Source organism: Hemiscyllium ocellatum, chromosome 11 (genome assembly GCF_020745735.1).
Source record: "Hemiscyllium ocellatum isolate sHemOce1 chromosome 11, sHemOce1.pat.X.cur, whole genome shotgun sequence".
NCBI classification, from domain to species: domain Eukaryota; kingdom Metazoa; phylum Chordata; class Chondrichthyes; order Orectolobiformes; family Hemiscylliidae; genus Hemiscyllium; species Hemiscyllium ocellatum.
Window position 1 is genome coordinate 20,516,799 of NC_083411.1, and position 16,505 is coordinate 20,533,303.

The 16,505-nt window shown below is 40.7% G+C and overlaps 1 protein-coding gene across 1 annotated transcript in view; it reads left to right on the forward strand.

Moving 5' to 3' along the window:
- The first annotated feature begins 10,414 nt into the window (after window positions 1-10,414).
- LOC132820298 (NALCN channel auxiliary factor 1-like) overlaps window positions 10,415-16,505 on the forward strand; it is a 449,510-nt gene continuing 443,419 nt past the window's right edge. The window contains exon 1 of the mRNA XM_060832321.1: window positions 10,415-11,053. Coding sequence (XP_060688304.1) covers window positions 10,415-11,053 — 639 coding nt within the window. The remainder of the gene's footprint in view (window positions 11,054-16,505) is intronic.

Genomic DNA, 16,505 nt, shown 5'->3' on the forward strand with positions numbered 1-16,505 from the left:
AGATTTTCATTTTTCCTGACAGGGAGCATAGTTCGGTTGTGATTACGGAGGTTAAAATTACAATGGGCAAGATTAAGGGTCACTGAATGGATTGTACTATTTCTGGCTCCATATAAGGTCTGCATCAATGATGTACAGTAGTTTTCAGCCAAGCATATGGGAAGCGGCAACTGTAACAGAAATTTATCTTTGTATTTCAGACACTGTGATAAAAAGAAATTAGGAGATTCAGGTGAATAAAAATTCTGAGTCATTTCATTTGCTGAGGTCAATTTAACAGACAGTAATTGTCATATAAATTTGCCTTATTGTTGCATTTCTGCATCTGATATTTGATTACATTGTACAAACTGCTGACGTAGCTTTACACACTACATGTACATTCCCTGTCTTTTGCCTCAGGCAATATTATTGTATAGAGGTTTGATAGAGTCTGAAAGAGTTCATACCTGATAGAGCGCAATAAGTATAAAGCACGATGGTGATGCCAGGAGACCTTGTTTGGACAGCACAGCAGGATTTTGTGAAAGACCAACGCAACACTGGGTCCTTACAGCAATTGTTATAATAATCTAGAGCCTATTATAGCCTGTGAATAGTTCAGAAAAGCAATAAAGTTAACATTGTTTCCTCTACAAAACTCTTCTCATGAGTCTAGATGGTGGCTACCCTTGCACACATTACACCATGTAAAAAACTTAGGGACTCACATATTTAGTGAATACACATTAACACCTACAATTTGACAATTAGCATGGCACTGAAGACTTAATTTATTGGGATTAGTCTTAATGAGGCAAAGATGTTGGTAACCCAGACAACTTCCATGAAAACAACTATTGTTGATTGCTGAGGACAGCACACCCTAAAAAAATCTGAGTGGTCAAAGAATACTTCAAAGAATGACAGAAAATATGTCCGACCCGTTAAGAGATGCTTTCGAACAGAAGAAATCTCCAGTTTAAGGTATTTATCGTAGCTTCAAAAGCACAGGAATCCTCCAGTATATGTGGGAAACCAGTCAACACTCCAAAATAAGAGCCTTTAAAGACAAAAAACTGAATCACATTTGGGAGCCATGACATCAGGAGATCTACTGTTAGGATGATTCGTGATCCATACAGAACATGAAATTGGACAGCCTGGAGAAAACATTCCTAGTGGCATAATAAACTCCAGACTAGATACTAAATCAGAAGCTGAATAAGTCAATGCAATACTGCAAAAATTAACAATATTGCTCACCAAAGAGTATAAAAAAGCAATTGTTACATTTCCAGCTATTTTATTACTGGGCAAATCAGATTCCAGACTGAAATCTGTCTTTATAAACTATAATTTGGGTTAATTTTGTTTTAACAAGATAGCCTCTTGCTGAAACATAAACATGCAATATTGGCACATTTGGTATTAACAATAAAATGAAAGCTTATTAAGTAAAAGAAATTATGAGAAAAATAGAGTAGACCAAACAATTTACACACAACATGCCTTTAAAGATTTTGAAATACATGCCAGAAGTATAATCACATTAATCCCAAAGCAATCCATTGACAGTGTCCAAAAACTGCAGAATACTGGGTCAATGGAAAGATTCTTAGTGGTGTGGATGTGCAGAGGGATCTTGGTGTCAATGTCCATAGATTCCTGAAAGTTGCCACCCAGGTTGATAGTGCTGTTAAGAAGGCATATAGTGTGTTAGGTTTTATTGGTAGAAGGTTTGAGTTCTGGAGCCGTGATGTCATGCTGCAACTGTACAAAACAATAGTGCAGCCTCACTTGGAGTATTTTGTACAGTTCTGGTCGCCCCATTACAGGAAGGATGTGAATGTAAAGGAGAGTTACCAGGATGTTGCCTGGTCTGGAGCGAAATTCTTATGAGGAAAGGCTGAGGGACTTGGGTCTGTTCTAATTGGAGAGAAGAAGTCTAAGAGGAGATTTAATAGAGGCATGCAAGATGATCAGAGGATTAGATAAGGTGGACAGTGAGAGTCTTTTTCCTAGGCTGATGACCTCTGCTTGTATGGGGTTGGGGGTGGGGCATAGCTGCAAATTGAGGGGTGACAGATTTAAGACAGATGTCGGGTGTTTCCTTTCTCCCTGGTGGTGGAAATTGAATAAAGGTTAGTACACCTTGTGTCTCTCACTGTGTCTCACAAAGAAAAAGAAAAAAAAAATTAAGCCAGATGTCAGAGGCAGGATCTTTACATAGAGAGTGGTAAGGGCGTGGAATGCCAATGTAGTTAACTCAGCCACATTTAGGAGCATTTACACAGTCCTTGGATAGGCATATGAATGAAAATGAGATAGTGTAGGATGATGGGCTTAGATTAGTTCACAGGTTGGTGCAACATTGAGGGCTGAAGAGCTTGTTCTGCACTGTATTGTTCTATGTTCTATGTTCCAACACTCTTTGTGCAGGACTTATGACATAGAAATGGGTAGGATTGCAAGTACTGAAGATAACAAAGAATCTTTGTCTCAACAGAATGAACAAGTGGGGGAAAAATGGCAGATAGAAGTTAATGTGTGGAAATGTGGAATCATGCACATTTGGCAGGAAGAAAAAAAGAATTAGAGTCATAGAGAGGTACGGCACGGAAACAGACCTTTCGGTCCAAATTGTCCATGCCGACCAGATATTCCAACCCAATCAAGTTCCACCTGCCAGCACCTGGCCCATATCCCCTTAAACGCTTCCTATTCATGTACCCATCCAGATGCCTTTTAAATGTTGCAATTGCACCAGCCTCCACCACTTCCTCTGGCAGCTCATTCCATACACGTACCATCCTTTGCATGAAAGCCTTGCCCCTTAGGTCTCTTTTATAATTTCCCCCGCTCACCTTAAATCTATGCCCCCTAGTTCTGGACTCCCTCACCCCAGGGAAAAGACTTTATCTATTTATCCTATCTATGCCCCACATGATTTTGTTAACCTCTATAAGGTCACCCCTCAGCCTTCTACACTCTCGGGAAAACAGCCCCAGCCTGTTCAATCTCTGTCTATAGCTCAGATCCTCCAATCCTGGCAACATCCTTGTAAATCTTTTCTGAACCCTTCCAAGTTTCACAATATCCTTCCGATAAGAAGGAGGCCAGAATTGCACGCAATATTCCAACTGTGCCCTAGCCAATGTGAATTTTATTGAAATGGGGAAAAACTTGTGAAATCTGCAGCACAGAGAGACTTTGGGGTACCTGGTGCCTGAATCACAAGTAAATTAGCATTCATGTTCAAAGGGGACTAGAAAAGGCAAATGGAATGTTCACATTTATTTCAAAGGGAATGGAATATACAACTTGGGAGGTCTTGTTCAAACTATATAAGGTACTAGACAGACCACACCTAGAATACTGTGAACAGTTTTGGTGCCTTTATCTAAGGAAAGATGAACTGGCATTGAAGACTTTCCAGTGAAGGCTCACTAGGTTGATGCTGGGTATGGAGGGATTGTCTTATGAGGAGATCTTGAATAGGTGGAGCTTGTACTTGTTAATTTAAAACAGTGAAAGAAACCTAATGAAACATATAAGATTCTTAGAGGTTGTGACGGCCTTAGGTGGGGAGAAGCTGTTTCCCCATGAGGCAAAAGCCCATAGTCTTTGAGTTTTAATCTTGTTACTAGGGTTTTTTTCTCGAAATGATATATGACTACAAAAGTGATTATCTGAGTCTTATGTGGGATATTTACAATGGATGGGTTTCCTAATGTAGTTGTTCAGACAACAGTCCATAATGCAATGATTAGATTACAAACAGTGTGGAAATAGGCCCTTCAGCCCAACAAGCCCACACCGACCCGCAACCCACCCAGATCCATTCACCTAACACTAGGGGCAATTTTAGCACGTCTAATTCACCTAACCTGCACATTTTGGACTGTGGGAAGAAACCGGAGCACCTGAAGAAACCCACACAGACACCGGGAGAATGTGCAAACTCCACACAGTCAGTTGCCTGAGGCGGGAATTGAACCCAAGTCTCTAGCCCTGTGAGGCAGCAGTGCTAATCACTGTGCCACCATGCCATGCAAAAAGTTGTGAATGAATGCTCCAACCACTTCACAGCCAAATTGGACTTGCGTATGATACTTGCAATCAATTGGGTAGGCTGTTTATGGACTTTCTATTGAAGGATTTTGATTTCTATGCAACCCTATTGAATTATAGGTTCACCCCACTCCAATATAGCCTAGCACTATCTTAGTTACTGACGGGCAGAAACTGAAAGAGTCAGATCCCTACCATACCTAACCAACTGGCTTCACTGTAGTATCTTCCTGATTATCAAGCAGTACATTATAAGGAGTAAACCTATTGTGCTCAATATGACTCACATTACAATAAATATGATTGTGTGAGGAATTTGCCAGAGCCAAGAATGGGCAACTAATGTGGATTAGGGATTTAAGCAGAAAAGGTACTATACCTGCAGTGTTATGAACCTCTTTTTGTAGACCAGTGAAGAGGTTGTCTGAAGGAACTGCCAGAACCTCATCCCATTAGGATTGAGCCATCCACAGATTAATGATTAGGGTGAACCAAATGGTATACTTGTCAGCAGAGGAGAAAATTAAGGCTCAGACCATCAAGAAGACATATCAACAGAACTTACTTCTACTCAACAAGTTACAACGATTCTAAGTCCAAATAGATCATGTTCTGAAATAATAGTGAAGTCTTTGATTCCTGAATTTGTAATGTCAAAGATTGAGTGTGAGATTATGGTCACTCTCATGTACACTTGGTCAGGTAAGGGCTTAAATAATGCCCTCACTTGGAAGATATGATTGAGAACACTGTTATGGACTAGGCCAGACCAGTCAAAATATCCTTAAGCAGGCGGCCCAGACCATAACTTTGTAATTTGTTTCAGTAAGTGTACAGTGAAAATTACCCAGATTAAGTTAGTGAGGTTGACTACTAGGTTTAAAACAGATAAAAAATGTATTCACAAAATTACACTCCCTTTTCATTATACAGGTCACTTCTAAAACATGACCACTTTGGCCTGAAGTCTCATCTGTTAACATATAAACAAAAAGGCCTCTCAACACCCTTAAATCTCTGTACCAAACCAGACTAATTGGCACTGAGAGCAGTTTATTATCCCTCTGATAAAACCAAGGACATAGTATCCTTGAGGAAAGGAACAGCTTTTAGAAAAAAGAAACCAGCTTTGTGACAACACATACAGAAAATGTAAGCATCAGAATTATTTTCTGTTTTGCCTGATAGTCTGTAATAAATTACAAATAAAGACACCTCAAGCTTAAATCTCTGTATTAAGAAGTAATGTATCAAATATATTGATTCTGTGTTAGGATTAGGATTAGGGTTTACATGCAGATGTACATCAAACCACTTGGCATGTTAAATATTGTTCTACATGATTATTAATATGGATGAATTTGGCCAAGTATGCATTTCATCTTTTACGGAGAGCGCAAAAGTCCATAGTTTGTGCACAAAGATTTTCTGCTGTATCTTATAAGAAATGATTGATAGCTTTTGTCCTGTTCAAAATGTTCTCTTAGCAGATCTCTGGAGTGAATGGACATCAGAAGCTCTATTAGGTGAACAAAGTTAAAAATCACACAACACCAGGTTATAGGAGAAAGTGAGGACTGCAGATGCTGGAGATCAGAGTCGAGAGTGTGGTGCTGGAAAAGCACAGCAGTTCAGGCAGCATCCGAGGAGCAGGCGAATCGATATTTCGGGCATAATGTTGAGAGTATGGTGCTGAAAAAGCACAGCAGGTTGTGCCGAGAGTGTAGTGCTGGAAAAGCACAGCAGGTCAACTTTCCCCAACCCTCACATTATCCCAGTCCCAAGCCTCCAACTCGGCATCGCCCTCTTGGCGTGTCCAGCACTCTCCCCCCACCATATCACTTTAGATTTAGATTTAGATTACTTACAGTGTGAAAACAGGCCCTTCGGCCCAACAAGTCCACACTGACCCTCCCAAGAGCAACCCACCCAGACCCATTCATTTACCCTTTCACCTAACACAATGGGCAATTTAGCATAGCAAATTCACCTGACCTGCACATCTTTGGACTGTGGGAGGAAACCGGAGCAGCCAAAGGAAACCCATATAGATGCAGGGAGAATGTGTAAACTCCACACAGACAGTTGCCTTCGGTGGGAATTGAACCCTGGTCTCTGGAGCTGTGAGGCAGCAGTGCCACCCACTTTCTCCCTCACCTATCACTTTCCCAGCTCTCTTTCCCCTAACCCCACTCCCTCCCATTTATCTCTCAGCCTCATTCCTAATGAAGGACTTACGCCCAAAACATTAATTCACCTGCTCTGTGGATGCTGCCTGACCTGCTGTGCTTTTCCAGCACTGCACTCTGAACATAAGGTTATAGTTCAACAGGTTTATTTGGAAGTACTAACTTTTGGGACGCTGCTCCTTCACCGGGTGATTATTAATGATATAACCTAGTGTTGTGTGTGATTTTTAACTTTGTATAACCCAGTCTAACACTGGCACCTCCAAATCTATTAGGTGATACTTTAGAAGTTTCTTTAAAGATAAACAGATGAATCTGTGTATCAAAACTTCTCCAAAAGAGCTTTTTGCTCTCAATTTGACTGCAATGCTATACACTGATCCAAATTTAGAATCACAAATTAACAATTGCACAGAAGGATCATTTTGGCCCATTGTACCTTTGCAGTCTTTTTGACAGAATAATCCAGTTGGATCCATTCTCTTGACTCTTCCCCACAGCCCTGCAAACATTTCACCCTCAAGTATTCATCTAAGTTTCTTTAGAAATTCATGATAAATCTATTTCCATATCCATCTTAGCTCGTGCTTCCAAATCACAACTCACTGCACAACGAAATTCGCCAAAGCATCTTCTCCTTTACACCAGCAGACGTTTTACTCATTAATTTATAACAGTGTCCTCTGCTTATGGATCCTTCTATCAGTGGAAACCCTTAATATTTCAATCAAAGTTCTTCACAATTTTGAACACCTTGATTGAATCTTGCTTTAAACCCACTCTGCTAAAGAGAAGCAAATACAGCACTTCTCAAGCCCCCCCTCCCCCCCAAAATTAGATTAGATTCCCTACAGTGTGGAAACAGGCCCTTTGGCTCAATCAGTCCACATTGACCCTCCAAAGAGTAACCCACCCAGGCCCATTTCCTTCTGACTATGCACCCAGTACTATGGGTAATTTAGCATGGCCAATTCACCTGACCTGCACATCTTTGAATTGTGAGAGGAAACTCACACAGACACGGGGAGAATGTGAAAACTTCACACAATCACCCAAGGCTGGAATTGAACCTAGGACACTGGTGCTGTGAGGCTGCAGTGCTAGCCACCGTGTCACCCCATAGTACACTTTAAGTAAACTACCTTTGTGCTCTTTTTGAGGCCTTAAAGCTCTTCCCAAATTGTGCAGAATGGCTAATAATACTGCAGCTAGAGGATAAGTTTTAACGTCTAAAGGTTCAACCCAAATTCCTTGCTTTTATAATCCATGACACTATTTATAAAACATTTAAATAGCTTTATCAAGCTGTGCTGCTATCTTCAAAGAATTCTGTGGAGCGACCCACAGATCTCTCTGTGCCATACCCATTTGAAAACTGTAGCATTTTATCGACATTTTGCTATTTCATTCTTTCTACAAAAATGTGTCACTGCACACTTTATGGCATGCAATGCCACCTGTCATTTATCTTTCTACTTCAACAATATGTTTGCTTCCTTCTTCTGGAAAGTGAGTTTCAGTTCAATTAATTTTTAGAGCAGCGTGTCCTTGAACTTCCTAGATTCAGGAATATGTGTGCTCCAGCTTCTTCTTACAGACACATAAAGATTGACTGCTGCAGACAAATGATGTTTTAAAAATTTTCCACAAACATCATATGAACTCTTTAACAAACTTGAATATTCCATGATTCTTCATCAGAACTGAAGTATGGAGGGGAACAATATTTCTGCTTCAGTTTGGGGTGGAGGGGGTGGGAGTCGTGGGTGTAGGGTGTTGCTGGAGAAAAGATGTCGACAGTTCAGATTAAGTGATCGGAATGTGAGAATGGCAGATCAACAGTGTGTCTCCTGCCAGACTTGAAAGGACAGACAGTCCACCTTGGGTTGGGGGAAGGGGAGAGGACATAACAACAGAATTCAACAAGCTAAAAGATAAGGGAGAAATGGTTCACAATTTGAAGGTATTGAACTCGATATTAAGTGCAGAAGGCTGGAAAGTGCCTCGTCTGAAGATGAGATGTTGTTCCTCTACCAACACTCTGCACTCACCACCTCAACATACCCCCCACACACCAAACTATTGCATATACACTGTCTCCTCCACAATTCACTTCAGCTCTGATGAGGAGTCATCAAAACTCTAAATGTTAGCTTGCTCTATCTCAGTAGATGCTGTCTGACCCATTGTGATCTCTAGCATTGGCTGTTTTCAGTATAGATTCCAGCATCTGCAGTAATTTGCCTCAGCAATTTAGATACTCCATGGTTGAAAAATGACATTCTAAGAATAGGAAGGAAGTTCAAGGCATATTTGAATCATATGCAGCCAATGGAGCATTGTGGGTGTATTTATACCACATAGACTTCACCAGTTCAGAAAGGCAGCTCACCACCACTTTCTCAAGCACAATTTGGGATTGGTAATAAATGCTAGTCCAACCAGCCACACTTACATCCCATTAAAGAAAAAAAGTAAAAAGAATGTTGGTTGCTGGCTGTGTCAAAGACCAGAGGGAGTTAAGGAGATTGAGCAGAAGGGCATCACATTTGCATTCACAGAGGATTCCAATCGCGAATTTGATTAGTACAATTTCAGTATTGGAGCTAGAGTGGAAAGACAACTGAGAGTTATTGGTATGGAGTTATGAGAATTACAGTCACAAATGTGGGGGCACCAACATAATTATGGATAAGCCACAACGTTCTTTTAAAAGCAGAAGAGTCAAAATTATGTGCAGGATTCCAGATGACAATTCACCAAGAATATGTGGAAGTTAAATAATTAGACTCCATTCATTCTGAGATGCTGTTTGGATGAACCTCAGTACCTGATTAGTTTCATTCACAACCACTACACATAGAATATCTTTCAGTGAAGACATGAAACGTCCAAAACCACCTTGTCCTTTACTGACAGCCATATTCTAAAATTTAAAAAAAACTATTTGAATTTAATCTTCCAAATCCACACACAGCCGCACGTTTCTGTGTACACCTGTAATAGCACCCAATTGTCACCCTTCAGTTCATTTCTGAGATCGTTTCAGATCCTTTGGGCTTCTGGCTGTCATCTGTACGCTGCCTATTTATGATATCTCTGGGTAGGAGTAAACATCCCCACTCCCTCCCCAATGTCATTTACGCTACAGGCGAATACTTTCTGGTGATGTGAATAGCCGGTCCGGAAAAGCTTAGCCGCATTTCTGGTCTCCCATTAAAACGGCCCCTCCTCTTCTGCATTTTTGCCAAGCGGCATCTCACTTCCAAAGACGTGAATCTTAACACAGAGAGAGAGAGAGAGAGTGGTGGGTGTGGGGGGGGGGGGGGGGGGGGGGGGGAGAATGGCAGATTGCAAGTGGGGTTGGTTGTATGCGGTTTGTGATGCTGAGTCGCTGTCTGTGTGTGTGTGTGTGTGTGTGATCACTGCAAGTGAATGGCCCTGTCAATTTCTGTCTCTCTGAATGGCCCTGTCAATTTCCCCCTAAACCAGAGGAGAGCGCAGGCGCCTGGACCTGCCCCAAACATCTCAAGGTGTACTCATCGCGTTGAAGATGGCGACAATTTGAGGTTGGAAAGCTGAGGGGGAGTGGTGGTGCTGGTGGTGGTGGGGAGGGAAAAAGAGAGAGAGAGAGAGAGAGGGGTGGGGAAAAGGGAAGAGGCAACAAGGGTCAAGGAACGAAGATGAGACCCAGGAAACGGACAAGGACACCGGCGGAGGAGAGCAGGGGAAAAAAAACACCGATGAACGCTATTTATTCCTAAAGGAGCCGTGCACCTTCTGTCACCAATAGTGGGTGCGCGCTGGTTTTTATTTTAATTTTAATCAGGTAGCCTACAACAGCAGGAAGGTTGGAGGAGGAGGGGGGGATTGTGTATTGGGGGGAGGGGGTGAAGGGAGGGATGCTAGCTGGGCTTGTTTGTTTATTTATTTTTTTTTAAAAATTCAACCAAAATAAAAACAAATCTCCCCTTTTCTGTTTTGTCCAGACGGAGGATGCAAGCTCCTGCAAAATGCCATGGATTATATTTTGACCAGCCGGTGATGGGGGGGCACTTACACCCCTCGTTAGCAACTCTGCACACAGTCAGGCTGCTAAAGTGACATTGGGAACTAGGGGAAATTGGAAAGCCGCCCTTTTCTCCCCCCACCCTTGCCCTCCCCTCCAAAATATGATCAGGGGTGCTTGGATGTGTAATGCCGTCCTGAAAATCTGTTTTGCACCCACAGCAAACGAGAAACCCTGCGTCGACTCACAGAGGGCAGAGAAATGGCAAATGTCTTTAGCGTCTATGTTTCTTTTCGCTGTCCTGTTGTCTGATTATTTTTGCTCTTGCGCTGGAACGAAATTGAGGAGCGGGGAAACAGCGGGCAGGATCTGGAGTGACCCCGCATCGAGGCAGAACTTGGCAACACCACACGACCAGAGCCATCGGCGGGCTCAGTGTGATCTGTCTCTGACCAATTTGACTGACCCCGGTGAGGAGTTGGAAAGAGCCTGTCGGTTAATTCCCAAGGGTCTGGATTCCGCCTGCCTGTGGTCTTACTTCAGTCATCTTCGGCTGTCCTTCTGCAATTCTTATACCATTGCTGATCTTTTGCGGGATTATGTCAACCCGAATGGGTTAAACTGCAGTTTGGATATGCGGATCAGTGATGATGGAGGGGCTATGGCTGTCTGCAGTGAATGCATCAAAGCTTACCAGATGGAAGACCAACATGCTCAGGAAAAATACGAGGAGTTCGAAGCAATGCTACACAAGTACTTGGAATCGGGGTATTCAGTCAAATCTTGTCCGAGCGACTGTATGGTAAGATTAATCTAAATTCCCACTTGGCCATTCGAAAATCCATGCTCAAAGCTCCGGGTTAGAACAGCAGACGCTGAACACCATGTAGTTCAAGGTGATAAGTCTGGGCTTCGTTCTCTTGCAGTGTTGATCTGTGCACAGTCTGTCAGCAGCAAAAAAAGAAATAGAGATGAAGGAACCCTTTCAGTGGAAAAAGTGCCCACAAGGTCGGAAAAAGTCATGGGGATAATGGGTGGGTGGCAGGTGTTTTTTTTTAAAAAGAGAATGGGGGTGGGGCGAGGGGAGAGTTTGAAGACTACTTGGAAACAACAGTCCTCAGTTCCATGGAACCCCGCAGATTGTGGGATCATTCATTATCTCAACACAGGGATGTGGAGCTGGGTGAGGGGACGGAATACTATGTTTAGGACTCAGGAGAAAAGAGAGGGAAATACAAGAGAGCAACGTCTTGGTCTGCAGGCATTGGGTTGCAGGGGAAGGTGAAAAGCTAGACAGGAAAAGTTGGAACTGATTAAAGGATCATTTATCAGATGCCAAGTGAACTATGTGGAAGGTCCTTATTGAAGGATATTCTTGGCAGATGTTTTATGATACTCATCATCATGCCACAACAGGTACTGAACAGTTAGGCTAGCAAATTTGGCACATTTTCTCACAGTCCTTTGGGAAATATGTTTTTAAAAAAGTGTGCATGATGAGAGGATAGGATTTGCATGCCATCACTGTGCCCATCTGATTATTCACAGGTCACAAAGTTGTCAGCATCATGAATTTGGGTTCAAATTAAAGCCAGTAATTAGGCAACAAAAAGTTTATGTTTCTGATTTATTGAAATGCACAGATTATGAGCTGGTTAGATCATGTTACTTTAAAACTTTTTGATTCACTGTGCCAACTACTCTGCCTTGTGATGTTATCTGTGTGAAATATGGATATAATATGCATGGAAATGTTATAATAGAGAACGGTTCTAGAATTCAGTAGAATACCCTTTCCACTTGAGATCAAAGAATATTTTATTTCAAGGCTAAGAACACTGGGAATACATGATTTCCAGATGTCTTTCTGTTTGATAATGATTTCTTTATTAAATAAGCTCCAATAAAATGGTATGTGATAAAAGAGACATATGCCATAAGGTGTAAAGACATGGAGCAAGACTAAGTAGCATAAGGACACCTGGAAGTTAAGGGTAGTATTGCTCCTGGCAAATCAACATACGAAGCTTTCCCCAAAACTTGAAGAGGAAACTTGAATTTCTTATAGTAAATAAGGTTAAAAAATTGCAGACATGTAGATAGCCTTGTTACACTTCTCAGGTTTGTATGAGGTTGACAAACAGTTGGGGTATCGCTCTGGTATGCTTCGCTCTTGTATGCTCACAAACATCACTGAGTCCTTGATGCAACAGCCTCACAGTGCACTCTTAGCCATCTGCTAGTCTGAAGATGAAGTGTGCAAAATAGTACTCGATTTGGATCATAGCACTTCCCATGTGTTTGTTTATTGCTTTGTTATCATATTATTGTGCATTATGTTGGGTTATAAAATTAAGCCTACATTGGAAGGATTTGGGGCTCAGTAATGTTGAATATATCTCTACTAACTTCTCCAATCAGCAAGTTGTGCTTTTGGACTTCTTGACTATAAAAATAAGATAGCATTAAATACATTATCTTCAACTTGTTTTGACATCCTACAGGGAAAGCAGGTGTTAATTCTATATTCTGTAAAGTACAGGATTACACAATGGGAAGTCAGATTTGTAGGCCAAATGGCAATATGTTATGTAAATAAACAGTTGGGAATTGACCTTGATGAGCAAAATCTCATGCAAATATCCTGTCTGTCAGTAGCACTATTTGATAATATGACCCAATATCAGGAGGATTGGTACTTTACTCATTATGAGTTTCAGTCATGCTGTGTGATTAGATTTAGATTATTGATGGGTACTTGTCCTAACTTCTGTTTGAAGATTCATTTGGTGACAAAATGGTGGCCAAAAAGTAAGAAGAAACTTTGGAAAATTTGAAATAAGGTTACTGTGTCAATAAATCTGGGAGGTGTGGGTGGGTGGCATTATAATGCAATGTGTTGGAATACTAGCACATAGTCTCATGAGGTTCAGTTCTCCAGTTTTGAACATTTTTCTGTCTGAGCAGCGCAACTTACAGTCAGGAAAAGTAAGATGCAAATTCTCCCATGAGAGAAGAAGGTTGGACTGGGATGTGCTGTCTGAATGTTACCTGTTGTATCTTCAAGAAGATATTAATGTATGACCCTAAGCAGGCCATTTTCACAATAAGTAGATTTAAAGATTCAAATGTATTAAGCAAATACTAAAAATTGCTTTCAAAAACAAGAAAGAACGTTATAATTTCTACGCATGTGTACACTAAGTTGCTGATGGTCATCATATCTCCTGCTGCAGATTTTGAGCAGAGGCCTTCCCACAGGCACAGCAACAAAATGAGGAAAATCAGTGAGTCCTCCTGGTTCTTTTCATTTCCAAATAATTAGCTACAGTCCATATTGCCATCACGGTTCTAGCAATTGGTTCTGGAATTAGAAGATGTGTGGAAAAGAGAAAAGAAAGGGGGAGATATTTAAATCCGTTGAAATGCCAAAATGTGGCAGCATCCATTGTATGATTGAACATGATTTCCTGCACAACACTGAATTCATAATGTGAGCTACATTGCTTTATGGAGGTGTGAAAGAAGGTCAAGGGAATTTCAGCTGGAGACTCATATTTGTGTCATTGATTCACATTCTCAATAGCCAATTCTGAATTGTACTGACAAAGACTTGGACGAAGATGCTTGCATATTTCTGTGTGTAGCCTGGGGAGATGAGCTAAAAAGAAGTTTACAGTAACTTCCAAGAGGCAAAGTCTTGAGTGATCAAGAATGTTCCAGTTATCAGGATTCATAACTGATGGCGTAAAGTTTAAACGTATTGGCCTTGTCCGCCTCAGGAAAGAAAGGCTGGTTAGATTTCATAATTTTCAATTTTATGAAGGAGATAGGTAAAATTGATCTTGAAACATTTTTCAGCATGGCTGAGAATAGATTTCAGGAATTAAAGTTAAAAGTAGGGAGTTAGAGGGATAAAGGAACCAAGATGAACAGGGAGAATTGGTTCAGGAGTCAATCAGATGGCTTTTAGATTGAACGTATTGGTAAGTATGATACGAAAGGAGATATTGGACATTTAAGGAAGCTTTCAGATTACTCTCTTCATCCCACTGCCTCAAAAGACAGCACCCCTATGAAATAACAACATTTTGAACATATATTTACTGGTAGCTTATCTTATAGATCAACTGTTAGATGCACAAGAAATCTTGCCTCAATAAGTAATTGTGAAGCAATGACGACAGTGCACATGCCTTTTTTTCCTGGATTGTCTTGCTCTACTCCCATCATTGTCTTGAAAGCTTCATTCAGTGCACTGAATGAAGTTGTATTTCATATCTCGTTGAGAACCACTTGTAAGGATCTAGCTATATTGTGTTCTGAGTTTTGCACATAACTCATTACATTCTAGACTTTGCTCCAACTCCCTGACTGAATTTACTCCAACTGCATTTAAGTCGACAGAATGGTCACAGAAGTGGTTAGAGTAAGATTTGGAGCTGAAGAGTAAAAAGTCTGCGTAGGCATTGATATCAATAATCCGTTAAACAGCAGTATGGTCTGGGGTCTATTGCAGGATTTAGAGCCATGGAGAATGCCAGGGAGCAAGTCTGGAACTGAAGGTGGTAGCAACAGGATCTGAAGTCATTGGGTCGTTGAAGAGAATAAGAACAAGACATGCTGGAGAAACCCAGCAGGTCTGTCAGCATCTGTGGAGAGAGAAACAGAGTTAACGTTCTGATTTGTTCTGAAGTGGAATCATACTGGACTCAAAATGTTAACTGTTTCTCTCTTCACAGATGCTGAGTTTCACGAGCATTTTCTGTTTTTTTTTCGGACTTGCAACCTTTGCAGTATTTTGCCTTCAGTTGTAGAGGAGGTGAGAATGGGGAAACTTTTGTAGTGATTATCTGCACAATTTTAAAATTACAGAAAATTTTAATTTTGATATACTATCATCGATTTGGTCACAGAAATGAGAAATTACACCAGATATGTGCTTCTGGAATCAAATTGATGACTGGCAATGGGAGATTATTGGCTGAAAGAATAATTAAAAGGGCAATGGTCTCTGGGATCTGGACTGGGTTTGATTGAAGAGATACTGCAATTATGCATTATTAAAGACACAAACCTATAATCATACAGATAACAAGTCAGTGGATAGATCCCGGAAATCATTTACAGCCTGGAACATAATGACGGGATTTAGATAGGGTTTATAAATAGGCAAATGGCTTCTTGGGAATGACTGGAAACACTAATTTAGTTAAGAGGTTCATACGACGTCTTAGCCTGATTGGCTGATAATTGCCTGATTGATGTGAAAGGCTTGAAGTTTTAATTTTGTGTGTTTTTGCAGTAATTGTTGTTAATTTCTTAAGTGTTTTTATTCAGTTTCAAATCCAGACTTCCCTGTCAGGTTGAATTACCAATCAGTACGTTTAGGTAGCAACAACAGCTATTGAGAGTTTAGTGAGAAATAGTTTTCCATAAATTGACAGGAAATTACATTGTCAATTATCGCTTCATTATTGAAATATATTACAATTAAGGGTCATCTTGGGTTTCACTGGCTGCTGTTATTTTGGAACTGTACTGGAAAATTACATTAATAATCAGATCTGCATCGATTATTAGAAATGATGAATAATATTTTGTACATTGCAACATTTAAATGGCTGAATGCCACACTTGCACACTCCTGGCCCCCTGGAGTAAGACCGACTTACAGAGTGAAAGAATGTAACATCAGATTTTTTTCCAACTGCACCCTTGAAACAATGGTAAAAATAATTTAGTTTATATTTATCCTTAAAACAGACATCTAATAAAATTCTGTTGAGGATAAAAGTGGATATTAACCTCTCACTGTCATGCAAACATGGTCCACCCCCACTTACTGAAACAATGTGCATGTCAGTATCTTTCCAATGCCCTGGTTTCAAGCACATTTAATTTTATCCAAAATTATTCTGCTTGTTTCCCAACTGTCACCAAAGTACTGTTCATTCTCACCTTTATGTTCACGAAACACATTGGTTCCCTGAGGGCAGTTTGCATCCTTGTTTTCAATTCCATTTGTGAACTCACCTCTTTCCTTCCCCTCTTATCTCATGCAATACTCTGGAATATTCCCACCCAAACCTCTCTGCCTTTTTTGCCACAAGTTTCATTCCAACATTTTCAGTATGTTAAAGGCACTACCGAAATGCAAATTGTTGAAGTTATTGATGAATGCATTAAGATTTTACTTTCTTAATGTAATAATCTAAGTAGTTAATAATGGAATAAGATATGAATAGCTTGAA